General features: G+C 49.1%; 1 protein-coding gene across 7 annotated transcripts in view; it reads left to right on the top strand.

The window, feature by feature from the left end:
• Window positions 1-3824: 3824 nt before the first annotated feature.
• The window catches only part of KCNQ2 (potassium voltage-gated channel subfamily Q member 2), a 64095-nt gene continuing 41565 nt past the window's right edge, over window positions 3825-26354 (top strand). For all 7 annotated transcript variants that reach the window (XM_051632934.1, XM_051632939.1, XM_051632933.1 and 4 more), the window contains exons 1-3: window positions 3825-4120; window positions 24439-24529; window positions 25701-25827. In XM_051632934.1, coding sequence (XP_051488894.1) covers window positions 3825-4120; window positions 24439-24529; window positions 25701-25827 — 514 coding nt within the window. The remainder of the gene's footprint in view (window positions 4121-24438; window positions 24530-25700; window positions 25828-26354) is intronic.

Below are 26354 nucleotides of genomic sequence, written 5' to 3'. Positions count from 1 at the left end.
GGGCATGGGTCTTCAATCTAATTTAACCTTGTTTAGCCAATTTCTGTTTCTCACCAAAGCCCCATTTTCTTATGACTCAAATAACAGCACTGAAAAGCAAATTCCCTTCAGATAACCATGCACTCCTCTAAACAATTCCTTCTCCACAACCCTACAAATCCTCTGCAGCTGTGCCCACATCTCCCCATCACTGGGTGAGCATTGCCTTATGTTCTAGCCAGAAGAAGATATCCCTTGTCATGCTCAGCTTTCTCCTGTGAGCTCAGACGTTAGTGCTGGAGAAACATCACCTTCCAGGTTGAGTTCCTTTTATAAACCAAGCTCTCTCTTGGGTCAGGGCTCCTGGTTTCAAAACCAAAAATCGTTTGGCATATGTTGGAAGGAGTCCCTGTTAGCCAAGCAGCAAAGACTCCTGTCTAATCCAGAAAGATGGGTTCTTGGGGGCAGTTTGCAGCTCAGAGAAGAGGATTGGATGGTGAGAGGAGAGGGGTAGCTGAAGCAGAGAAGGGAGATGGGTGGACATAGGGTACAGTAAGCCCAAGCTGTTCATGGCTTTGTTCTTGGCACGTTAGTTGTGCTGGGATTTTGTAGCCTTCTGTACAAGGGGAGATGAAGCCATCTGCTTGAGGTTTTGAAAATAGCTCTACAAGAAAGCTGTGAGTGACAAACCCCAAGCTTGGGGTAGCACAGTTCACAGAAACCACCAGCTGGTGGGCAGGGAGAAAGGGCTCTGGTTCAGTGTTTCAAGCAGAAATAAACCCCTGGGGTCATTCTACATATTTCACACCAGTCATTTCTTACTATGTCTTGGAAATTGCCAAGGGACAGAGCATGGACTTTATGGATCTTAACACAGCTTGGTATATTTCATCTTACCTTCAGGGTGTCAGCTCTCTGCCATGGTATTCATGTTTTAAAGCCATCAGTAGTGTTGAAAGCAAAGAACTGACTCAGTAATTCTGTTTGTTTGTGGAGACATAATGTCCTTGGATCAGATAAAAGCACCTTCTCAGTACTGCTTTTATATACCTCATTAATTTGCAGTGTTAGTGGTTCTGTCTTTCCTTCCATCCCCCAGCAGAAGCAGCAGCACAACCGACTTCATCTTCCAAATTACCTGCTGCAGTCTCCATGGCAGGACATCACTGCTCCAGCAGTGTTTATATTCCAGTAGCTCCCAGGAGATGGTTTCTCTTCTCAGGGCTGCAGCTTTCCAGGCACGGTGCAAACAGGATCAAGGGAGCATCAAGGAGCCCTCCTAGGAGCTGCTGGGGAGGAAAGTGGGGAGTCATGTGCTCAGGGGCTCAGCATGATTTGGTGAAGTGACCTTAGACCTGATCTCCTGGCCCCCGAGGCAAAGTCTTCTCCCAGCAGCCAAGCTGCTTCTGATCACTTAACTACAGCTTGCAGGGCCAACCCATGAAATGGTGAGAAGAGTGAAGGGGCAAGGCTGGAGTAGATCTTAATCCACACTTCAGGCCTTTTCCACCCCCCAAGACTGTTCTGTTTATACAAGTGGACCATTCTTGGTGCCACTTGCTCACAAGGACTTGCTTGTCTCGGAGGTTTTACCTCCCTTCCGAGCAAAAGAATAAGCTGCTACAATTGCACTCTTTCTTCAGCCCATCCATGATTTGGGAAGGATGAAAACCCATCCCCTCCCTTGGCCCTCTCCTGGTTTTTGATGGTCTCAGAGATACCCAAAGCTGTGCTGCAATGAGACACTGCAGATGACCAACTAATTAGAGAAAGAGGAGTGCCGTGAATTTAGATTCCTTGTTAGGGCTGACAGGCTATTAGTATTCTTGAATTGGTTAATTGAAAATTGCTTCCTCTGTTTGTTGCCTTTTTGGTGGAGGGGGGGATATTTCCTGCTTTTGGACTGTGTTGCTGAATCTATAATAATGCACTTTGTCCATTAGTTCCAGGCACATTTGTAATTGGCCACCCTATTAAAGAACACTAACGATCTTAGAAGTGTTCACAAATAATGAATAGAATGGCCCCTTGCTGAATTGAGTAATTTATTCACTGACATACTTGCAGATCTGTTTTCCATTCTTTAACCCAGCTTTGGTTGCCTGCCTGCTTTGCAGAGATGGCTTCTCTTTTAGCCACGTGTTGGAGGGAATATGGGTCACAGGAAACATGCTGCTCATCAAAATTAGGGGCTGCTCCATGCTGGGGCTTCTTTCAACATACATGGTAGGATTTGGAGAGTAAGTGGCAGCAGTTTTGGTTTCAGTGCTCCTCTTGTCCAGTAGCTGTTGCTGGGATTCTTCTGAGGCATAAGGAGAGGATTAAAAAGCCAGGATCTGGGAAACACTCTCTGGAAGGTCGTGTCGATTTTTCTCATTTAAATATGAAGTTCAGGAAAAGTCTCTCACTAATACTGAGGGGCAGGATTGGTTTTCCAGTTGCTGCCCCTCAGGGGAGAGGGAACTGAAACACAGCCCTGTGTGGCTTCTGGCTGTGAGGCTTTGGGCAACCATTTTTATGGCTTCCCAATAACCAAGCATGGCAAGGTACTTTGTGGTGGAAGGAACAGCTCAGGGGAGCTTGCACCTTTGCTTACATACAAAAAGCCTTGTTTGCTTACACTGCACACCCCAAAGTGTGCAGTTCAGAGACCATCCATGGCCTGTGGGGCATTAAGGGATAGAAAATTAGCTGCAGTAGCAGTCAATGGTCCTGGGCTTGATTTTCTTTGGTTGCAGATCTTTCCATTGCACTGCAATGACTTTTCCACGGAAGAAAATGGTGTGGGGCAGGTACCTTTTGCCTTATCTGAGGCTTCTGCATCCTGTGTGTCTTCTGAGTCTTGGGAAGGTGTGTCAGGAGGAAATACTTATTGGGGAAGAAGCTAGTATGGGGGAAAATGGTAATGCTGGACCATAACCAACAGGTTAGAGAGCTGATTTGGGTCAGCACACCTGGAGAAGGGCTTCCTATGCTTGGAGCTTGGTTTCTGTTCAGCTTGGTTACCACATTATGGAGTATCAGTGTGTGAAGTAAGCAGAATTTGGGCTTCTAAATCTTAGGAGGGCAGGTTGGACCTTGGGGAAGTGTTGACAAAGAGGAAGTTTGCACTTCCACAAGGGGACTTGTGGTGAGATTGAGCAGGTCTAGTGACCAAGTAGGCATGTGGAGTTTGGACATGGACTTGGGTTGTTCCTGTGAGCCTCTGGCACTGTCTGTGCCCATGGCCAGTGGAACCAAGGATAGGCATCCCCCTTCTCATGGGGTCTCATGGTGGTTTGGTGGGGGAATGCCAGAGCCTGGATTTGGGAGGGGACACTGGCCCCTGGCTTGGGGGTAGGGGAAAAAAGTCAGACCTTGATTTTGGAGGATGCTGGAGCCTGCCCTGGGGGGGTTGCTGGAGCCTTCATTTGGGTGGTGGTGGCAGAGATCTTACAGCAGCCTTCCAGTACCTGAAGAGGGCATGCAGAAAAGCTTGGAACTAGATGATCTTTAAGGTCCCTTCCAGCCCAAACCCCTCTGGGATTCTATGATGCCAAATCCCGATCTTCTGGGGAGAGCACCCAGAGCCTGCTTTTTTGTGTTGTTTTGGGAAGAGAGCGGCAACCCCGGATTTTGCGGGATGGGGGGAGCAGTGCGAGAGCCTGACACTCTAGGGGGACGGTGAGGGAGGCCAAGAGTTAAGGGGGCGGGCGGCGGGCGGTGCTGGCGGAGCCGATCCCTGCCGGCTCCTGCGGCTTCGCCTGCGCCGGGCGCGGAGCAGCGGCGGGGAGCGCGGGCGGAGCCCCCCGCAGAGCCCCCGCCGCCCCCGGCTCCCCCTTCCCCCCCCATCCCCGGCCGCCACCATGGTGCAGAAATCCCGCAACGGAGGCGTTTACCCGGGACCCGCCGCTGAGAAGAAGCTCAAGGTGGGCTTCGTGGGGCTGGACCCCGGAGCCCCGGACTCCAGCCGGGACGGAGCGCTCCTCATCGCCGGCTCTGAGAGCAGCAAACGGGGCAGCATCCTCAGCAAGCCCCGCTCCGGGGTCTCGGGCAGCGGGAAGCCCCCCAAAAGGAATGCTTTTTACCGCAAGCTGCAGAATTTTCTCTACAATGTGCTGGAGAGACCGCGGGGCTGGGCTTTCATTTACCACGCATACGTGTGAGTAAAAGGGTGGGGGGCAAAGCCGATGGGAGAGGACCCCCCTTCCCGACCCGATCTGGAGCTGCCCCCCTCCTCTCCCACCCTCCCCCAAGAAATGCATGGCGAAGAGGAGGGATGCTCCAGCTGCAGAGCGGGTGCAGGGAGGGGATGCCGGGTGCCAGGGCTGGCTGGGGAGACCCGGGGGGGTGTTGAGCCCCAACTCCTCATGTCCCCCCGGAGCAGCCGGGCTGCAGCTGCATCCCTTGCCCTGCCCCAGCCGGTGCCCGGTGCAGAGGGCAAGGTGCTGGGCACGCTGTGCCCGGGAGGGGGTGTGTGATGCCGGGCGGGGGGCGGTGGTGAAGGCAGTGAGGAGGATGGAGAAGCTGCCCCTGCAGAGCTGGGGGGTGGCGGCTCCCCCGGGGAGGTGCAATGCACCGGCTCCCCTGTCCCCCCCCCTGCTTGCGGGGGAAGGGGCTGCTCATGCGGTCGGTGCAGGGAGCGGGAGTGATGGGTAGGGACTGCTCCTCCGTCTTGCTTGAAATCACCATAGCAATGCTGTGAGGAGAGGAACAAAAAAGCTCTGCACAGGCACTGTCTCTCCTTCCCTCCTCCCCCCCCACCAGCGCTCCTTCTCCCCCCGCCCCATCGGCTACGGAGGGCTCGGGGCTGGGGTGGGTTTTGTGGCTCTGCATTAGGTTTTCTGGAGGTATTTCTTGTCCCCCTGTGGGAAGTGGCTGGATTGAAGATGTGTCTAGAAAGAAATGCTAATCAGTGTCTGGGGCTTCCTGACTGCACAGCGATGGAGCGGTAAACAAAGGAGCAGTGCCAGGGTGCACATTTCCCCTCTGCCACCCCGAATTTTTCGCCAGCAATGGGCACATCTGACCTGCTCCTTAGCAGAATGATGCCCAGATCTGAAGGCGTTGCTGCAGAGGGAAGGCTGGTGACTTCCCGTTGTTTAGAGGATTGCAAAGGGAGGGTCAAGATAAATTATTGTGTTACTGCAACTCCCTTCCCTCTGGGACTTTCCACAGTCCCAACAGGCTCTTCTGCAGGCCTGGGTTCAGGCTGGGGTGCTCATTCACATGGCACCAATGTTTTATTTCTTTGGTTTGCAGGTTTTTCATCATGGCTGGGGCCTCCAGCAGTGCTGGCAAGAGGGTTGTTTGGGCCTTTTGTATTTTGTTGGTTTGTTGTGATTTTTTGGGAGGGTTTTCTCCATCCTTTTGCTGTTTCACTCTTCTCAGATAAGGTGTTGGGATGGGCTTGCTGGTCCTCAGCCATTTTGTACATTGAGGCCTTCCAGAGAGGTGCTGTTGAGTCCAGTTGGAGTCAGGGTGGAAGGGGGAGCTTTGCTGTGCACTGCAGCAAGTTGGGATCCTTGCAGGGAGCCCTTTTCCCCAGGGAAATGAGAAGATGAAGCATCTGTGGAGCTCAGTTGTGGTGCTGATGATGAGTGTGAAGTCCAGCATTGGGACTCCTGAGCATCCTCTGGAGTTGTTGTTGGTTTGCTTTGCAAAATCCTTCAGAATCATGTTGAGGGCTTTAGTGAGCTGGGTACTGGCTTGTGTCTGTACCAGGGATGAGGGGCTGTTGTGTGTGACATGCACTGTATGCTATTAAATGCAGGTGAGGCCCCAGCTTGGGGACACTGGGGTGACAGCGGTGGAAAGGCTGTGAGGGCTTTATAAACATCTTAGGCTTCTTCAGCTGCTCTGTCTTCTGACCTGTTTGGCTCTCTTTGGTGATATTTCCTTGAGCAACCAGTTATCCTCATGGAGCAGGGAGCTTGTGTGTGCCCTTTCCCCCCAGTGTCAGGTGCTGGATGCCAGGCTGGGATGCCCTTCTGCACTTCCCATGTAGCTGCCTCCCTCCCAGCCCAAGCAGCTGCACTTCTCCTGGGCTCATGACTCCATTTGTACCTGCTGAGGCACCACGTGGAGCCGTGCCCTCTAATTAAAAACCATCAGCCTGGGGTGTGCTGGGAGCTGGGTGGCCTCCCTGGCTCACCTTGGGGCAGATACCCAAGCAGCCAGGAGATGGAAGGGTTGCAAAACAATCCTCTGATTCCCCATTCACTCACCAGTCAGGAAACGGAAGTGGAATTCAGGGCTGAGGTGGTAATTGCACCAATGTCTGTGAAGCTGCAGTCATTTAAGTATTTTTTTTTACAGTGTATTGGAAGGCTATATGGACTCCAGTCTCCTGAACTATAAGTGTGATCAGTTTAGCCTTGACAGTTTGCTAATGTATTATTCAAAGAGCTGAAGAATATGGTAAACATCACACAAAGTCACTGGGATAAGCTGGGATGTATCAGCTGTCTCCCTTTGCTGCCCTGGTGAGCCTGGCATGACCTGGGCCAGGTCTGTAAGTGTTTGAATGGGACAAGGAGGGGGGTGGTCTTGGGGTTCTGTACCTAGAAGTCTCTAATCCAGACAGGCAGCACAGATAAAAGCTTAGTGGATGCTTATTGAAAGATAAGGGAGAAGAAAGAGCCTGGCTCAAGGTCATAAAGTTTGTATGCAAGAGCTGGAGCCACCCCTGATGGTCAGTGCAGTGTCCTGCTCATTCTATTGGGGTCACACTGTTTCCTCATGCCCAAAACCCTACCTTGTGCCAAAGTCTTGAGCACAAAAACACCTTTAGCTCTTGTTCTGCAGGAAGGGGAGTCCCGAGGGAGACTGTGGCTGGGGGAGCCCTGTCCTGCTGCTGTCTCAGGCTGTGCACCACTCAGCACCCCCCACATTTCTCTGCTCCTGCTGCTTACTGGGACTTTCTTGCATGAAGATTTAGGAATGATTTCCAGTGGGAATGAGTTTGTGACCCTGCAGGGTTGGTTTTTTAGCTTGTAGAGATGCTTATAATCCTCACTATGTTTCTAGATGTGGAGCTGCTCTGGGACTGCTGTGCTGCCCGGGCAGCCTCTCTGCACCCAAGTGCCAAGACATGAACTGTAGAGACTCTTCCAGCATGGACATGTTCTAATAAATATGAGAGGTATCTCTGAGAAATGCCTACCTGCAGAGGCCCATCTCCCAGGCTGGTGTTGCAGCAGGTGATGGATGCACTGCCTTGAGATGCCTCTTCGAGTTGCATTTGTTTCCAGTTCTGCATCCTAGATCAAATCAATCTCATTTCTTTCCCCACCTCTTCTTCCAGTCATCACTCATTCCACTTCACAACACTTAATGCATAAGAAACCAGGGAAATTCAGAGCAACTCTCACCCCACAGCCCCAAACTCATTAATATGGTCTCATCTCAGATGTTGCCTCTGTAGAAGCACTATTACCTCTGTGAACAAAAGCACTATTTCATATTTCTGTGTTATGATTCATTTTTATACTTAATAGCTCTTCCTACACTGGCACAACTGGTTGACTTGCTGATGAGTAGCTGTGTGTCTATACAGATCATACATATTATGTATCTTTTGCACAACTGAGCCTCTGAAACCCATTTTTTAGGATGGTTTGAAGGGGACTCTGACTTCTGGAGGCCTGAGACTCCTCTGTCTCTCATCTTCTCCCAGTATTTCTCTTAGCATCTTCTCTATTTCTGCCCTTTTTTTTTTATTATTATTTTTTCCCCTTTTTTACAGAGCCTCAGCAATGCAGCACGTGGCCTCACTCTATTCAAGGTTGGGCTGAAACTCAAAAAGTTGAGCTGTGCCTAAATATCAGACCAGGCTTTTGGAGTGATGCAGCAGCATCTGGAGATAGTTCTCTGCACAGGGAGGCGTCTTCCTTCCTTCCTCCCAAAATTCTTCCACTTTATTTTGTCCAATAACTTAAATATTTTTTTCTTCTAGTCTTCTTACCTTGGTCATCATAACTGTGCTCACGGGTGCTGAGTTTGAGGGGCTGTGATAGTTGGAAGTGATTTTTGTCCCTACCTGCCACTTATTTCAGGAGGGCTCACTGTTCTGTGCCAGCCTAAGCAAGGTGCTTGCACTGGGCCCCCCAGGGATGTCTGGAGGCATTTACTGATTCCCAGGGTGAGCTGCTCATATTTGGCCTCTGAGCTGCAGAGGTGGGGATTGGATTGGGGCAGTAGCAGGAAAGCAGCCTGTGTTCAGAGACTTTTAAAGCTACGTGCCCAGGGACAACGTAATTCTTGCATTTTCTACTTTGAACTGACGACCTCCATGCATCTTTTTAACTGTGTTAAAAATAGTTTGGGTGCATTTTTTACCCACATTCTGTGCACCATGCATTCAGTTAATTAAGTAAGTGCACAGGCTTAAATTATAATAAGGAAGAACGTTTCCTCCTTGTCTAATTCTATTAAAATTTCCTTATGCCATCCCCATCCCATTTGTTCTTCCCTTTTAACCCAGCCAGAAGGCCCCTCTCTCTCTCTCTCCAGGGTGTCTCCTCTCTGCACTGCCTGCATCCTGGCATGGCCACGGCTGCCATGGTGGCAGGATGGAGAGTTGATGCAGTTTCTTCCCCAATGGTCCAGAGTTTCTTGGTGCAGAGGTGGCCCCTTTTATGACTCCTTTCACTCTTCAGGGACTGAGGAAAACATGGTTGTTTTATAGAGATCCATTTCCAGGTAATTTTTTGGCATCTGAGTTAACCACCTCTGGGAGCTCCCAGCTGTTTTTCTGCTGCCTGGGTTGGGTTTTCAGGCAGCTCTTGTGTTGTCCACTTTTTTATACCTGTTTTATGGTATTTGCTAATTAGGGGTGAATTTCGTCTGACAGATTTATCCATCTCCAAGCACTGAGATGAGCTTTTAAACAGAGTAGATTTAGGTTAGAGATTAGGAAGAAATTCTTCACCATGAGGGCAGGAAGGTGCTGGAATAGGTTGCCCAGGGAGGCTGTGGCTGCCCCCTCCCTGGAGGTGTTCAAGGGCAGGTTGGATGAGGCTTGTGCAGCCTGGTCCTGTGGGAGGTGTCCCTGCTCAGAGCAGGGAGGTTGGAACCTAAGGATCTTTAAGGTCCCTCCCAACCTTGACTATCCCATGATTTGTGGCAAGCCCTCACCCGCAGTCAGGGATGTTGCTGCCAGGTACAATGACACCAAACTCAGCCCATCCACACATGCACATCTTGGGTTCTCCTCCCCACGTCCCATGGAGTATGTGGGATGAAGGGGACAATACAGATCTCTTCTAAGTGTTCAGTTTAATGGAGTTGTTGGGCTTTAAGCTCCAGTGGTGATGCTCTCAGCCATGTGGTTGTGTCTGTCCTGGGGACTGGGGAGATCTCTATGGAGTGATGCCTCACGAGCTCCTTTCCAGCTGCTTAGTCAGAGCTTGGTGGGAGCAACCTGATTTCAGTCGCTGTAATGTGTCATGTTCACCCCACACTGACATTAAGGGAATGAAAAACAAGCTGCTCCTCCAGATGACCTCCTTTTTGTGCTGCAGCACTCCTCAACCCGATAGGTCTTCCTATGGCTTAATTCATCCTCAGAGGGAATAACCCCCAAAGCAAGCCTCCAATCCCATGCTGAAGGGGGGGTGGGCATTGCTTACAGAGCTGTGGTTAGCAAAAATCACACTTCTTGACTATTATTTTTTTTTTTCAATATTGCAGTGAAGGGAGGGGATCTCAGCAGGGTGAGACTCTGGGATTGGTTTGGTGAGGCAGGGTGAGGTTTGCCTGTCAGACATCAGTGGGGCTAAACCACGATAAAAGAGCCTAAGCTTGGTATTTGGCTTCTGGGCTTTAAACAGCAAACACTTGGCCCTGCATAATCCCTTTTAAGGGAGCCCAAATACATAGTTGGTTTCTTAGTTCTTGAGGGACAGATCCCTCTTTAAACTGTGGTGGCAGGAAGAAGTGCCAGCCCCTCTTCCTGCCTTGTAATCTCCTGTAGAGAAGACACAGGAGAGCTGAGAAAGATGGAGAGTGGCTCCTACAAAGGGCTGCACTGTGCCTGTGCTGTGCTTCTCAGGCAAACGTGAGCCTGTTCCTGTTGGGGATGCATGGAAGAGACGAGATCTTCAGCACTTAGATGTTGCTGCAGAATAATGCAATGGCTTTTAGGGTCAAAAAGGAACCACATTGTAGAGCAAGATTGCTGTGGTGTGGTCTGAATTGAGGCATCTCCCACCTCTTGCCACAGCCTGTAGGAACTGGGATGTTCAGAGCCAGAAGTACTCTGTGGACACCCTGCTAGATAAGGTCAAGATGAAAGATGGGGCTGATCCACGTTGAAACAGGATGACCAGGGGCTGAGATCCACATTTAACCAGCCACCTCTGAGAAACAGTTTTGAGAAAAAACTTTTAGAGCAAACCCTCATCAACTCATGGACCTGCAACCCAAGACCCAGGGGAAATCAGAAGGTGGTCAAGCCTTATTAATACTGATTATAGTTCTCAGGCAGCTACAATTGTTTAGGCTTTTGGAGGGAAATGCCCAGTGGTTAGTCTTCATTTAGAGATGTTCCTTTTTGAATGCATCCCTTGGGAGAGTGGGACAGGGCAAACAGATAAGAGACCAGGCAAGGTCAGAGGAAACAACTGTCTCTGGTTGAGTTAGGAGGCAGCTGCTCTCCATCTGAGGATCCCAGCAGTCCATGGGGACTGGCACGTGGTCTCTCCAGGACAAGATTGTAAGAAAGAGAAATTTTTTCCTTCTGGAGCATCTTTCCTAGGGATTCCCAAATGCCTCATATGCAAACAAACCCTGATGTGCTGGGAAGTCCTGTCTCCTTTAGAGCTCTGCCAGCCCAGGGAGGTGACAGTGGCAAAGCAAAATATGGCTGGGGCAATATCTGAGCTGGTGTCATGACTGTGATGGATGAGCAGGGCAGGCCAACCCCATGCAGCTGCCACAGAGACTCTGTCACTTGCTAGGAAGTTATTGTGATGCCCTGGAAAAAAAGACACCCAGAAGAAACCCTGGCTCAAAGGTGACTCACCTACACCTCTTCTCTTGTGTGAACACAGTAGCTTGTGTCTGGCTACATGCTGTGTGTGCTTGTTGCAACTTTGCTTTGATACAGCTGGAAAAACTTAGGTGCAAGGCAAAAGAAAAAGAAAAACTTTAAATAAATAATAATTAAAAAGAGTACCAAGGGGAAAACAATCCTCCATTAATATTACAGCCCTGTGCAAGCATCCCAAATGGAAACAGAAGTCTACAAGCTTCTGTTCTCCACATCCAGCCAAAAAGATCCAGCCCCTGCTGTCAGGACTGATGGTGCTGAGCAGACAAGACAGAAAGGAGTGAAGCAGCTGTCAGGGGACTGCTGGAAAATGTTCCTTTGCTCCACTTTCTGAGTGTTTGCCTGGCTGCTTATTTGAATTGGTGGGTTGGTTTCTGTTCATGCTCCTGGGATTTTTGAAAGTGGGGTTGGTTTTGGTTACAGCAGATGAGCCAGTTTATCTTAATGGGAAATCCTGCAGCCTGAGGAGCTCAGGAGGGTTAACTTTGGGCTGGAAGGGTGAGGGCACATCTTTCCTGGGACTTGGATCATGGGTACTGGGGCACTTTGATCTTGCTGTTTGTTGCCAGTGCAGCAGGCAGAGGGCTGTGAGTTGAGCTTATTGGCTTTCTCACTGTTGGAGTGTTGTATGTGACAGCAAAATGACAGCCCTGGGAGGCTTTTCCCCCCACGTATTTACAGGCTTTCACACAACTCAGAGTCTCGAAGTGGCCATTAATTGAGTTTCTTCTTGCTCAGAGGTTCATTGCCTGATCTGAAGGATGCAACAAGGGATGTCAGGGCACTCCATCCTGCACTCAAGAGGAGACCAAAGGAGATACACGTCTGTGTTATAGTGGGACAAGCAGGGAGTGAGGCTGTGTTGCCTCCCACCACTTCAAGCTGTGTGGTGGTTAAGCCTGAATACTTCCAGGAGGGGCAGTGGAAAACAAGACCCCTCCCCAGTAAATAGGACCATTCACTGCTCTTGCAGGTTGGCTGGGCAAAGGGCTCAGGCTGGGGTAGCCATTGGTTCAACATCGGATAATCATTTAATAATGTGTTTATTCATCCTTCCTCTGTCTGCCAAGGCTGGAAATGCCGTGTCTTGTCCAGTTAACCTCTCACTGGGCCTTCCTCCAAGTTTCCAGAGGTTGATTAGCAATGATTTGTACTGTAAGGACTAGTGAGATTCCTGAGTCATCTCCTTCGGCAGGAGCTATTTATTTCAGTGTGTGTTACACTCCCTGGGAGTGGGTGTCTCTTCCGCTTTTGGATCCTGCCCTGACTCTATATAAAGACTCTGGGCTTGAATGAGCAGCAAAACCAACCCTCAAACTGGCTCCATGGCTTGGAAGATTCATGCTGCTGATCCCATCTCTCCTGGCTGAAGGAGCATGGCTGCTTAGAGCACGGGTAGGAATTTGCATGGGACATTTGTCCATTTTGGGGTTGTGTGGCTGCTAGGACAGCTTGTTGGGACACAACGTACTGCAGGTCCACATCCAGGAGTAACTCTTGCTCTGTGGTGGCTCGTGTCCAAGGAGAGAGTGTGATTTGTGTCTCTTTTTCTCCCCTGAGGTTGATTTGCTGATGCTGTTGGGTTTTTGGTTGGTGGGATTTCTCTTTAGGAGAGATGAGCTATTTCCCAGTGGTGGTAATTCCCTGTTGGTATCAGAGCAGGGTCCGGAGATGTCAAGGGCAAATGGATATGAGCTCCTCTGAGACGTTGTCAGTGCAGCAGCTGCCAAGTTTGGAGGAATTTGACTTATTTCTCCAGGGGGTGACTTTTCAGGCACATCTTGTGCTTGCTTGGTGGCCTGGCAGGATCTGCCACGCTGCGTATGAGCTTGGGGGTGCAAGGAGAGCCCCTCACCTGACAGCTCTCCAGAGAGCTGCAAAGGAGCCAACATGCTAGTGGCAACGTTCATCCAAAAGCCAACTTCACACCCAATTAAACATCACCCTGAGCCAGAGGGACAAGTCCTCATGTCATTATGGCTTGAACTAAATTGCTGGCACTTCATGAGGGCTCTGTCTGTGTAGCCTGAGGGGCTGATGCACTTAATCCACATCAGCACTAAGAGAACTTTGTTAATGTCGCCTCGTGGTTTGGTCCTTGTGGCTGCTGGGTGCACATCACTGTGGTTGTCTTTTTCTTAGCTATGACTATTCCTGTAGGGAAGGAAAAAGACCTAGAGAAAAGGAGGATTTCCTGAGGTCTTTGTACTTTGTCAGGCATGATGTGTGGCCATGGAATTTTGCTCTGAATTTTTCTTCTTGTCTGTGTTTTTCCCTTTAACATCTAGATGTTTTTAATCTTATTTATCAGCTTGTCTTGCAATGCCAACTAATGAGGGGTAGGAAGAATTTCAACACTGACTTTTTGTTGCTGGTGATGTTTTTCTTTCCTGCAGCAGAAATCAGATATAATTCTAACCCTTCTCTGGGCTGTCCCTCTATGCCCTGAGCCTGCACCCCTCAATGCATATTGGTGGGTGGTGAGAGCATATCAAGTCATGCTAAATGGCACAGAGCTGCTGAAGCTTAGGTTGTGAATCAGTAGCACCATGTAAGTCTGAAGCCTGGTTTTAAGTTGGTGATGCCTTACACTGCCTTAGTAGGGGGAAAATAATGTTGGGAGTACAAGGAAAGGTAATGAAAGTGCCTGAATGAGACAAGTGAATGGGACTCTAAAGGTGCCTGTCCCACTACTTGCACCAGGAGATGGGGATGCAGACACCTACAAGTAGGTGAGACAGCCCAACCTCGAGTGTCCATCTGTGTTTTGCAATAGCCAGATCTGGGAGACCTGCTAGCAGGACAGGGCTTCACGTTGCCTGGCCTTGACCCACCCATATGAAGAACTTGGGCGCCTGGGGAGCACCTCCATCAAATTTGCTATTTCTGCTGCCCCTCTTTACAAACCAGCCTGCTGTTGGGGCATGCAGGGTGTTGAGCACCTGCCCAAGCCCCAGCTCCCTGCAGCAAGATGAGCTGATCCTCAAAAATGAGTTCCAGTCCCACCTAGCCTTGTTCTTCTGGCCCCTCTCCACATGGGAGCAAATGGCTATTAAAACCCCAGAGAAATTCATTAAGCTAATGGATTGCTGGTCCTGTCTGTGGCTGGGGAGGCCCATCTACCCTGTAGCCACATCCCTGTGGGATGTGAGTTGGGAAGACTGGCTGGAGCCAAGCCTGGCCCTGCCATGACATTCCTGCCAGTGGGATGTGCATCCCAGATGTGAAACACCAGGGCTGGCAGAGCAGCCCAGGGAGGCAACACAGCCCAGGGGGTGCCTTACTTATTTTTCATTTGCTAAAAGCACAGCAGAAATTAAATGAAGATTAATTAAACCTTTATTCCCCTTCCTCTCTCCTTCTCCCTCTTGCTCCTTGTTGTTTGTAGGAAAGACTGAAAAAATGTGCAGGAGAGGAAGCTGGACTCTGAGCATCCTTTCATGAATGCAGAATGTGGCCCCCATGGGACTGCAGGGAAAGGGCCTGTGCTTTGTGGGGAACATCCTGTGAGGCTGGGTTACACAACCAGGATGGAGAGCTGCTCCTGCTTCAGTCTAGCAGCAGGCTGATGGTGCTGTCACTCAAAATACTACCTGGCTATTATCCATTCATTGCTTTTTCTCTGTCGTTGTCCTCAACACGCAGCACAGATCAGTCGTGAGGCTCTGAGCCAAGGAGGACGTAGGAAGGAGCACGCAGGATCATAAAGGGGCCATTTGATACTTACAGTGCCTGGTGACATAATTCCCAGGCAGCCTGAGAATATCTTGGAGCCGGCTGACGAGTCACTGGGGAGATCTTGCTACGATGCCACCAAGTGAAGGTGACTCCTTCCCAGCTCTGGCAGGAGCAGGATGCTCTGATGGAGAATTCGTGCTGCGGCGTCTGCTCGCAGGCTCCGCACCGGCTGCTGCCACCCGGGTTTAGAGCCAAGGGAGCGGCTGGGAAAGGGCTTTAGGACTGTAGAAACTGCTTTGGGATGTCATATAGGGGAGGAGTAACACCTTGGCTGTGGTGCTGGGCATGCCCTGTTGCCACATACTGGAGGACATTGCTCCTGGGTGGTTTTGTGCTCTCTCTTCAGATGCTGCCATTGGCTCTGGTCCACGCGAGCCCTGGGTGCTGGTGTGCTGTGCAGTGGTTTTGTGCCAGGATTTCTTCTACTGTAAAAGGATTTATTGGTTGCTGAGGATCATGGGCATATCTTGAGCTATACATGGGCTTAACCTCAGCTGTGCCTCGGTGTGCTGGGGGGAATAATTATCCTTGTTCTTCAGACTGGGAGCTGAGGTTTGGAGGAATTCTGTGACAAGGGATGTCTGTGGCATAATCCAGCACCCCTGCTCTCTGTGCTGTAACCCCAGCCTCTCCCTCCTCCAGCAGGAATAACTACTTCCTATACAGACAAGGAGTCTTCAGTGTACATCCTTGTCCCGTCAGGCTTTCCTGCTCTTTGAATTATTAAATATTGGCTCTGATCTCCATTGCAAGGTTGGTAGAGCAGAGCTACTTAACGGAATAGAAAAAACTCTGTTTCTGTACTTTAACAATTGGCTTCATCTGCTTGTGGGATTTACAACAAATGAGAAGAGTTAAAAAAAAGGGGCAAAGAAAAATAATTATGCTGAAGCTGGGAGTAAAAAGAGAAGTAACATCTTTGCAAGAGGATGCCAGGCTTTCTGTCCCAGTACCCGTGTGGCTGCTGGTCTGTATCTTCTGTCCAAAACAAAATTGCAAGCGAGTTCATCAGCAGGAATAGGCTGGGAGGGCGTTTGCTGCTGTGAGTTCTGTGGTGTTGGGTTACAGACTGTGCTCTGGGGAGGCCCTTACTGACCCCTCCCATTGCCATCCCCTCCATCACCTGGCCAAGGCTTTTGCCACGTTTCTGGGCAGTGATTGCACATTCAGGTCAGAGGGAGCAAGAAGAAGGTGCAGATGTGGAGGGGGAGACCCAGGCCAGCTGCAGACCCCAGCCAGCTGCTGAGCTCAGCCATGGGTGCGTTGTTGTCTCTGTGAGCCTGAAGCTCTGCTTGCAGATTGCTATCATTTCCAAGGTCAGTTTCTTTGCTCACTGCTTTTAAGACATCAGGAGATACCTTTGAAGGGGCTGGATTTGAGCAGCAGTAATCCAGACCATGTTCCTGCTTGTTGGTTATTTTCTTGCTCTAGAAGAGTCTTGCCCCACAGCGGGGCACATGCAGCATCCCCGAGCAGAGCTGCTTGAGGTGACCCAGGCAGGTGATTTCCTGTGTTTCCCAGGGAATAAACCATGGAAACTGGCTTGAAAGAAAGCTGGGAACTGTGGCAGCAGGGTCACAGTGCTGTCAGCCTGGGTCTGATTTCCTTGGACCCAGTGAGAGAGGCACTGTCCCCTTCTCCCACCCCTGAGTTGGGCTGTGACAGCTCTCCAAGCAGTACAGTGTGATGCCGCAGGGCTGGGGGAACAGCTGGGGGACTTGGATCATGCCTGAGAAAAGGGGGTTAAAAGCAGGTTTTTGCAAGTCTTTGCCTGCCATTTTAAACAGGAAGGATGTTTCCCTGGCAACGAGATGGATGCTTCCCAGCAGAGCATATGGCTTCCATCGGCTTTGATTTACCGGTGTGTTGAAATGGCAACTAGATCATCTCGCTTCAGCTTTCCTGTGTCCGTGCCCAGAGTCCCTGCTACTTGGGAGCCTTAAAAGACTGTGGGTCCAGCCCCTGCAGTGCTGGGCTTGCTCCTGTCCCATCCCAGGGCTGGAGCCGGTGGGGTCCCATGGCAGAGCTGGGTCTGGGGACCTTGGCAAAGAGGGAATTGCACAAAGGACCTGAGCATTGAGCTGCAGGGTGGGCAGGAAAACCTTCCCTGCTTCTGCTGCCTCTCACCAGCCTAACGGCTCCTCCTCCTCAGAACATAATCCGCAGCCCTCTCTTCCTATTCTCCTCCCTGCTTTAAATCATTTTTAGATGTTTTCTACCTTTCACCACACAATCATCTGCCTCCTGCAGCTTGCTATTTATTGTTGTGTTTACTGGCACAGGGAAATAAAGAGAGAGAACAAGCCTGTCATTTACTGAGCAGGAGAACTTGGGGGAGTTGGTTTCTGCCAGCTCGTGGCTCTCCCAGGCTTGCTGATATGTGCTGGCCCCACTGAGCTCACACAGCAACCTCCTCCAAGGGGCAAAGCAAGGGTGTTCTCCTCGTTGCTGCTCATCACGGGCTCCTTGTGCTCAGGCAGATTTGATGCAGATTGGCCATCAGGTCCAAATAATAGGTAGGGACACTGAGGCAGCCACACAGTGATGGCATGAGGCTCACTGCCTTAGGAACCAGCTTAACTATAGAGGTTCATTCCTGCACTCCAGTGATGCTGGGGCTGGTCCTCAGCTGCCTATGCCCAGCCAGTTCATAGCAGCAAGGGTCAGAGATAGGGCTTGGGAACTGGCTGGGATGGGTGGCCTTAAATGTGATTAAATTGTGGTGTTGGCCTGCAAAAACTGCTGCACTGCAGAGACTGGTGGGGACATGCACCATTCCTCCCCTCTTCCACTGATAGAGGTGTCTGGGGAGCTCTGGATGAGGCAGTGCCTCCTTTCCAAGTACTCAGCTGAGCCAGAAGTCCCTGGTCTGCACACACTGGCTTTCAGCCCTGATTGCAATGAGACCCCAAAGCTGCCCTGCCTGGAAGGCTTTAAATTAAGAGTCAATCCTAACTGTGGTTGCTTTTAATTTCTTCCAGCAGGAGCATTGCTTTCCCCTCCTCTCTGGGCAGCCAAGCCCCCTGGAAAGGGCTCTGGATGATGGGGAGCTCCCTGTTTCCCTGGTACTGGGGGCTGAGCTACCCTCTCCTTTTCCCCCATCCACACCTGGCTGTTCATTTGTGTTTGAGTTATACTGGAGAATAAACAAGAGATAATAGTGATTAATTGCCTGTTGGCACTGGGGATTAGTCAGTCAGGTGGAAGGAGAGGCTGGGCCCTGGCAGACTGTAGTTTGCCAGGGTTAAGTGTCATGAGCTGGCCGGTCTCTGCTGTAAATGAGAGAGACACTGACATGGTGGTGGCAGGAGGGTCTCCCCATCACTCCTGGAGAGCAGCTTGGCTGGGGCAAATCTGGCTGCAGCTCAGGGAAACTTCACTGCTGTAGAGAGGAGATTGATGGAAAAGGACTTTGAATGCTGAGTTGCAGCTCCTGGAGGACCCAAAATAGTTGTTAGTGGTGAAGTTACACAGAGCTTGACTGGCAGCTGTAGTGGTACTCTCCCCTCCCTGTAGCATAACTGGCTGTTTCAGCAATTTTTTTAGGGCTGAAGAGTGATGCCTTTTAAAGCCTGAGCTCTCTGGAGGTCTGGACTTGTTTTGCATCCCTTCTCCCTGAGCAGCCCCTCCAGACTTGCTTGTCTACATACTCATGATGCTGCTCCAGTGAAAACATTCCCATTCCAACAGGAGCAGCTTCAAGGACATGAAAAGCACTAGGGCCAGTATCTGCCACCTTTGCTGTGGAGGAGCATGATGTCCTACAGCTGTGGGGAAGGGATTCAGAGCTCCAAAACTGGCCACTGGCCTTTTATTTCTTGTTGTTGGAGCTAATCCTGCATTTTTCTGTGTCTCTTGGTCATCACAAGATCTGGACCTGGCTGAGGTGGACCTGCTTTTTTGGCAGTGCAGCCCCTCAGCTATTGTGGATTATTCCTGATTTGCACCAGTGTGAGTGGGGGAGAGCTGCAGAGAGGGAATGTGGTCCTGCTGATTGCAGCACTCCCTGGTATATGGGCATTTTTTACCCAACTTGGGGGTCATTGTCTTCAGGAGACTAAAATTAAAAGGCTGTAGACCACCTCTCCAGCTTCTTGGCTCTGAGCTCCCTCCTAGTGTCTAGCTGGGACAAAAGAAATAAAATTAAACAGATGGCAAAATTACCAACTCAAAGACTTATTATATGGGCACTTTGCAAATACTACTTCTTTTTTTTTTTTTCTTTTTTTTTTTCCCTCCCTAGGACTTGGTTAATTACACAAACTGATGAGCAAATGAAATCAGCAGTGGATTGGGTAACACTTGCATTTTATGCTTTGGTGTTATCCTGTAGGGTCTGGCTCTTGGCAGCCAAGTTCTTGTCTTCTCATTATGGAGGCACAAAGCTGGGGATGGACCCAATTCTTAGATGTCCTTTGCTGATAGCTGGGAGGGAGCCTGGGAGCACAAATCTGGGGTCCTGCCTTTACAGAAGTAAAATCCATGGGCTGAGGTACAGGGAGTCAGATTTTCTAAAGCCAACAGAAGGATTTTGAGCCATGGAGCTGGGGCTGAGCTGGGTTGTGCCCAGTGTTAGCAGGTCCCTGCGGGTGCTCTCAAGGGAGGATGCTCCTTTTAGGGGTCTGTAATTCCTGGTGCTGTAAAACGAGTGCAAAGTCAGAGATGGAGAAGTGGAGCTGAAGGAGCTCAGAGGGACAACTTGTCCTTCTTAGGCAGGAAACCTCTGGCTCCAGCTGAATTGCTGATTCTGGGACAGACCTCTGCAAAACCAGCTGCTATTCCTGTCTGCAGCGGGAACCAGCCCTGCACATTCAGAGACAATCTTCCTATCTGCAATTAGACCAGAGCCTATTTCTGTATATCCCATTCCCTCGAGGAATGTTTAGATGAGATGCAGCATTACATTTTACAGGGACATCTTGCTTTTAACCCAGTTTTGGAGCTGAGTTAAGTTAGGTCAAGGGACTTGCTCGGGTCAGTCAAAGAAGCTTGATCACAGCAAGATGATTTTCTTATTCCTCCAACCGTGCAGCACGGCCCTTGGCTTCTGCAATTTAATTTCTTTAGGCAGGGCATTGCCCTTAAGAAACATAAATAATTTGATCTTCATATACAGGTAAAGGTGAGATTAGGAAGGCTTGTATTCCTGTACTCATGAATAATGATTTCTCAGAAGTAGGGAGGAAGCAGAGACTCTTTTGGGGGAATACCCTGTGGGATGGAACAGAGGCAGTGCTCAGATTTCCATCTGAATAGTATGGGTATTGCATGAGACAGCAACTTGCCCTCACATTAAAATCAATGAATGTGCTCTGAGTAAATGCCTGCTCAGATGTTTTAAGAATTACTCAAATGTCCAATATTTTATACTCTTAATTTACCTCCTAATGTGCTGTAACTGCACTGTGGTCTTTAGGATTCTCTGCTGTGAACTGTTTCTCTGCAGCTGCAGGGATATATTTCTCCCCATCAAGTTTTTAAAAGAAAAACCTCAGCCTGGAAGTCCTAAAATCGCAGCAGAAAAGAGATTCTTCTGGCAGGTGCACAGGCTGGGTTAATAATTTGAGTTCTCCTCTAGACATCTGGCTCCTCTGTGGCTGCATTTGCAGGGCCAGGAGAATATGCAGACAAGCATTTCCCAGGGATTCACGTCAGGTGAAGACAAAGAGGAACGTTTGATCTAGAATTTTGTGTGCAGTGATCATTATTAAGATTTTCCTTCTGAGTTGAGTAAGTTGAATGAGTAGAGTCAGCCTGTAAAAAACAAACAACCCACCCATTCCCTAAAATTGCTGCCCTTTCCCACTTCTAATGTTCATCTCTGTTTCTTGTGATTTACAGACAGTATTTCTTCTTTGAGGCTTCAATACAGAAAAGCTCTTAAGCTCACTCTTACTTGTAAGTGTGGAGATACACAATCCTTTGCTAGACTAGGGGCAAGATCAATCATGCAAAACCTGTTTCTCCTCAAATTGTTGCAGTTCCTGGGTTCAGGTCAGGACTCTGGCCCTGGGTACTCAGGGCAGATGATGTTGTTTTTGCTCCCTGACTCCATTATAAGCAAGTGGGAAAGGGGTGGAAAATTATTTCCAAAATGGTGGATGTTGAAGGAGAAAACATGTGAGCCCATATCCTGCTTGCTTTTTTTTCTAACTGAGAAATGTGCTGCCCAAATAGAGGAAACGCAGGCGAAGAGGAGGTGGTTTGGTGACTTGATTGTTGCTGTCATTGCAGCGTGTCATTCCAGCACTGGGCATGGTCAAACCTGCAGGGAATGAGACTCCATCAGGAGCTATTCTGGGAAAGGAGAGCATTTGTAAAGGCACAGGACAGAAAGGCAGGACTCCCTGCTTCTATTTTCAGATCCACTAGTGACAGAAGTTGCCTTGGGAGAAGGTTTCGGTTGATACTGAGGGATGTGGAAACCCAGAGTGAGGCACTTATCCTTCTGTTTAGCCTTGTGAATGAGTAGCTGGGTTGCAGATCACAGCAGGATTGTGTACATGAATAAAGATGATGGGTGCTCCTGGCTAAGAGTAGGTGCAATAGGACTGAGTCTTTACCCCTGGAATTACCGGTTTTGCTTCCGATTCACTGGAGTTTTAAATTGAGCTGCACATAGTTCTGTTCTGATTATGAGGCTCTGAGTGTTAAAAGGCCTTTGCCAATCTCCTGGGTATGGATGTTTTTCCACCTTGGATATCCTTGCATCTTGATTTATTGTCGCTGCTGCATTTTCATGACTTTGATTTACATTGAAGCTTGAGATACCTGAAAGCTGGTGTTCTCCAGAGACAACAGCAAAGGGGCTGCTGGGACTACAGGTGGATCATCCACAGGCATTTTGGTTTTATTTTAGCACACATCAATACCTTGTTTACACTGCCAAAGTAATTTTTAAGTATTTTAAGTTGTTTTCCATTGTGTAGCTCAAATGCCTGTAGTAAAATACTCCTTCCGTTCCAGCTTTACTCTAATTAAGCAAATAATTAATTCTCTTTCCCAATTCAAGGGAAAGCCAATGAAGTGTGTGACAAGCACAGTGGCTCATTACAAGCTGGTGCCACCTCCTTTGGTTTTATCCATCTCCATTGCATCCAGAAATCCAGCTGCTAACTATTCCACTGTTGCTCAATCAGAGGAAGCCCCATGTTTTCACGTGTCAGTGAGTGTTGTTTTAATACAACTACTTCAGGAATAAATTTAAAGGCCTTTTTAAATTTTTATGTAAATGGCTGTGTAGATTCCAAAGAAATTTCTTTTGGAAGGCAAATTAGATGATTAACCTGAAAAGCTTTATGATTATTCCATTATGTGTTTTTGTTGAGCCAAAGAGAGAAGAAAAGGACAATCTTTCCTATTGCAAGTAATTTTGAGTATTTTTTTTCAAGGAGGAGTTCAGGTGTTGCTCTTCCCGTCGTTAACATGAAGCACAGTGGGTATGACATGTGGATATGCAGATTTTATGCTGGGATTTATGAATTGTAATAAGAAGTTTGCACAGGTGCCCTAAGTCAACATAACCTTTGGATGTAAAGCCAGACTTTGGATGACTTTGGATTTAGTAGTATTAGCAGCAGTCAGATTTGCACAGCTGAGTCTTGGCTGAGCCTAAAGGGATCCCAAAGTGGCAGAATGTGCAGGGAGATGCCTGTTGGAATGGGTGGTGGATGAGAAGATGCAGTGACACAAGGTGTCCTTCTCCTATGGCTCCAACTTCCTCTGTGCCATCAAGGAATGGTTCAAAACCACACTCTGCCCTTTGCATCCTGGGCTTGGGAGAGGCTGGTGCTGGCTCCAGCCATGCATCCTGTAGGACACAGCTTCTGTCTGCTCGGGAGGAGGATATTGTCTTCTCCAGAGCTCTAAGCAGAATTGGCATCTTTAATGTAAAAATCATTAGACAGGACATAGTTAATGTTCCTTATTGCACATTAACATTAACCAGAGTCAGGCTGCAGACATAATTTGCTTTGATTAGCCATGTAGCTTAAAAAAATTAGATTCATCCCAACCTCTACACTATTTATTGGCCTACTTCCCTTTCCCAAGTTATCCATTATTTGGAGCCCTTGCCTGCACTGTCTGGGTAGATTAGGTGGAATTAAAGTAGAGTCAGCCTTCCGGTTCCCTGCTGCCTTCCCTCCTTGGGAGCTCAGGGGACACACATCATCTCTGATGTGGACAGACCTCTCAGCTTTCTCCTTCCACCCCGTCTCCATAGGGGGTCTGAAGGATGTAGGGATGGATGGAGTCTGTTTGGCTGCAGGGAGGTTGTGGTTGGCATTTTTATGGCAAGGATTTTAAGAGACCAGCTTGGGGAAGGAAAATTTGAAGTGAGACTTGGAAGACATACAGGGACATGAGTGGAATTGCAAGGGGTGGGTTTTTGGGGTTTTTTTGTGGGTTTTTTTTTGGTTGGTTATGATTGTTGTTTTTTTTACTCTGAGTCTCTGGTTATCAGATCCAGTGTGAGAAGATGAAATGTGCAGTTAGAAATCAGGTAATTGTCCTCTTCTTGTCTGAGCTGAATTCATCTTGCTGACAAAGCTCAGCCTGGGCTGAGATGGCTCTGAAGGTCCCTTACTTCCAGCAGACAGGGATGTTTCAGCCTGTGGTTCAAATAAATACTGCAAATTCCCCTATTTTTACTTGTTACTGTGACATTAATGGTCATTGCAAAGCCACAGGCATGACCCAGTGGTGTGAAAATCCTTTCATTTATACAAGGAAAAGAAGCAGCCCCCACCAGCTGAACTGAACCTTATAAATATTCAATATGCTGTTTGGAGGAATGTGAGACAAAGCCAGACAGATGAATTATTTAATGCTTTTACAGAATGCAGCTTTTAGTTTCTCCCTGCCCTGGCCTACTTTATTGTATCAGTAAATCGATCTTTAATAAATTAATTCCCCTCCTTTTGTTTGAGCAAGCAGTGGGCACCGTGGGCTGGTGGAAACCTGCTCCCTCCATGGGCAGGTGCCAGGACACTGTTGCTGTGCTCTCGGGTGCTCAGAAGAGAGTCAAGTTCCTGTCATTCATTTTGTGCCTTTTGGTTTGTCCTGGTGCATCCAGCATTCCCGAAAAGCACAGAGTGGGCAGGTCTGATGGGGACAGGCTGGTGTGGTGCTTCCTTTGGGACAGCCCAAAGAAGCAGATCTTAGTGAGAGCCGGGTGCCCCCTGGAAGGGGGCTTTTGGAATCCCTTATTTTCATGATAAATGAGAGGCCTAGTGAGCTGATATCAGAGCTGGGTCCTCCAAGCTCTGGGCAGGATGGGGCTCCTTCTTGTCTTTACAGGGCTGGGATGAAGAGGCCAGCTCAGCTGCCTCCCCCATGGCAGGGTGGCCCTGGCTGTGTACTATGCTACTCAGAGTGCCAAGACTATAGAATCCCAGGCTGGTTTGGGTTGGAAGGGACCTTAAAGATGATCTAGATCCAACCCTGGACTGGATCAAACCCCTGCTGTGTCCCATGTCTGACCACAGAAAAGCATCAGCCTCCTAGTGATGCTACAACAAATCCAGGAAGCAGTCAGCCTTCTCAGGTGGTGGAGTGTTAATCTGGAGTACCTGCCTGAAAAGGGAACATTAAATCCACCCAAAATGTCTTAGGCTGGCACAGATGGGAAAAACTCCTGCTCTGAAGACTGATATTCCCTCTCTTTATTCTTTATTTTTGTTATATAGTTTTCTACTAGTTTTCTCCTGCCTGGTGCTGTCTGTCTTTTCAACCATTGATGAGTACCAGAACAGCTCAGAAGGGGCCCTTTACATCCTGGTAAGTGGGGGATTGCAGATGAGGCTATCAGTGAAATGTTACAACAGAATCAAAAACACACAAAAGCAGGAATTTAAGTTGTTGCTTATGAAAAAGAGACTGTGGGGACCTGCAGGTAAGGAATAAGGAAAGTGGGAAAAGGAGGAATCTGTATCAGAATAAACTAAAAATATTTGTAAGGATCCTTTAAAACCCTTCTTTCTAGACTTTTTTCTGCATTTACCTTCAATTGCAAAACACAGTAGTGAGACTGATCCCAACAGCAAAGCAGTTTGATGTCCAGCAGCTCCCAGCACTCAAAGCTGTGGATGCTCTGTGCAGGGAGCAGCCTCTGTAGCTGCCACCTCTCTCACACTAGAGCATCCCTGGAACTATCTGATCTGACATCAACCTGCAGAGCTTTGGTCCTGAAACAGCCCAGCATCCCTCTCACTGACAATGTGGCTTCTGCCCTTTGGGAGCTGGCAGAGATCCTGCAGGTGCTGTCCCATCACGGGGCTGCTGGATTCACACATGTCCTTTCCTTTTGTCCCTCTGCTTCTGTCCCAGTCCCTGCCCTACATCGACACCAAAAGGCACTGCAGGCTGATTAGGGCTTCGTCAGGTTTGAGACGTGGGAAGAGCTGGGAGGGAAATGAGTGGGGTGTTTGGATGTGATGGGAAGAGCTGCCATGTGTGGCGTTGGTGGGCTTGCTTGGCAGCAAGGGATAGAGGAACTCCACCAGGCAGCCCAGCACCCAGCCAGCCACTCCAGTTTCCTAGGGTAAAAGCTCATTGCCTTTGAGGAGTCCTAGGATGGAGCAGCCAGTGATTTCCACCTCTGCTCTTCTCCGAGCTGTTCAGTGTTAACCTAGTCAGGTCCTGGAGACTGGTGGTGGGGAGATCAGCAGGTACTTCTCAGCCCTCGATGGGGGAAAAAACACTGTATGAGAAGATGTCAGACTCTAGTTTGCAGTTATGATGTGCAGCACCTCTCACCACCCCAGGGGAGGATGAGAGAAGCCACAAGGAGGCTCTGACAATCTTCCCAGCCTGGGCTCTCCACTGAGTAGTGCAGACCACTCTGTCATTTCTGAGGTGTGCAGAGCTGAGGACATGGGTTTATAGTTGCTTTTGGAACGTGCTCTCCATCTCCTTTCTCTCCTGACTAATTGCTTTGTCTCCCTCCCAGGAAATCGTCACCATCGTGGTGTTTGGAGTGGAATACTTTGTGAGGATCTGGGCAGCTGGCTGCTGCTGCCGCTACCGGGGCTGGAGGGGAAGGTTGAAATTTGCCCGCAAGCCATTCTGTGTCATCGGTAAGAGCTGCCCTCCTGCCTGGCATGTCCCAGCCCACAGTGGCCATCACAAGCTCTTCCTTGCACAGTGCTGTGGTTTCTTGTATGCATTTTCTGGGATGATCTTCAGCTGCTTCATGGTCACCTTGAGAAGGGGAAGAGTGCAAAGGCAGAAGTCCTAATTCATGGATGTGGTTTTTGCTGTTCTGCATGAGGTCCACCCTGTTCTCTGCAGACCTGGGAGCAGTCCCTGTGCACTGTGACAGCCACCCACAGCCACAGAAAGGAAGTTTAGCTCCTTTAGCTCAGGAAAAAGCTGGGTATAAGAGCTGAGATCCTGTGTCCAACCTCAACCCTAAACTGCTCACATTGAAGCTGTGTCTTGCTTTGTCTTCCCTGGTGCTACTGAGCTGCCTCACAAGGGAGTTATGAGACTTAATTAATCCTTGTTCGCAAAGTACTCGGCGATCCTCTTGTGAGAGGGGCCATCTGTGCACAGGAGTTATTTTTAACGGGGTAGGGAGTGAGCAGGGGCTGGGCCATTCACT

Source organism: Apus apus, chromosome 15, assembly GCF_020740795.1.
Source record: "Apus apus isolate bApuApu2 chromosome 15, bApuApu2.pri.cur, whole genome shotgun sequence".
NCBI lineage: Eukaryota > Metazoa > Chordata > Aves > Apodiformes > Apodidae > Apus > Apus apus.
This window is presented reverse-complemented; position numbering and strand designations above follow the sequence as displayed.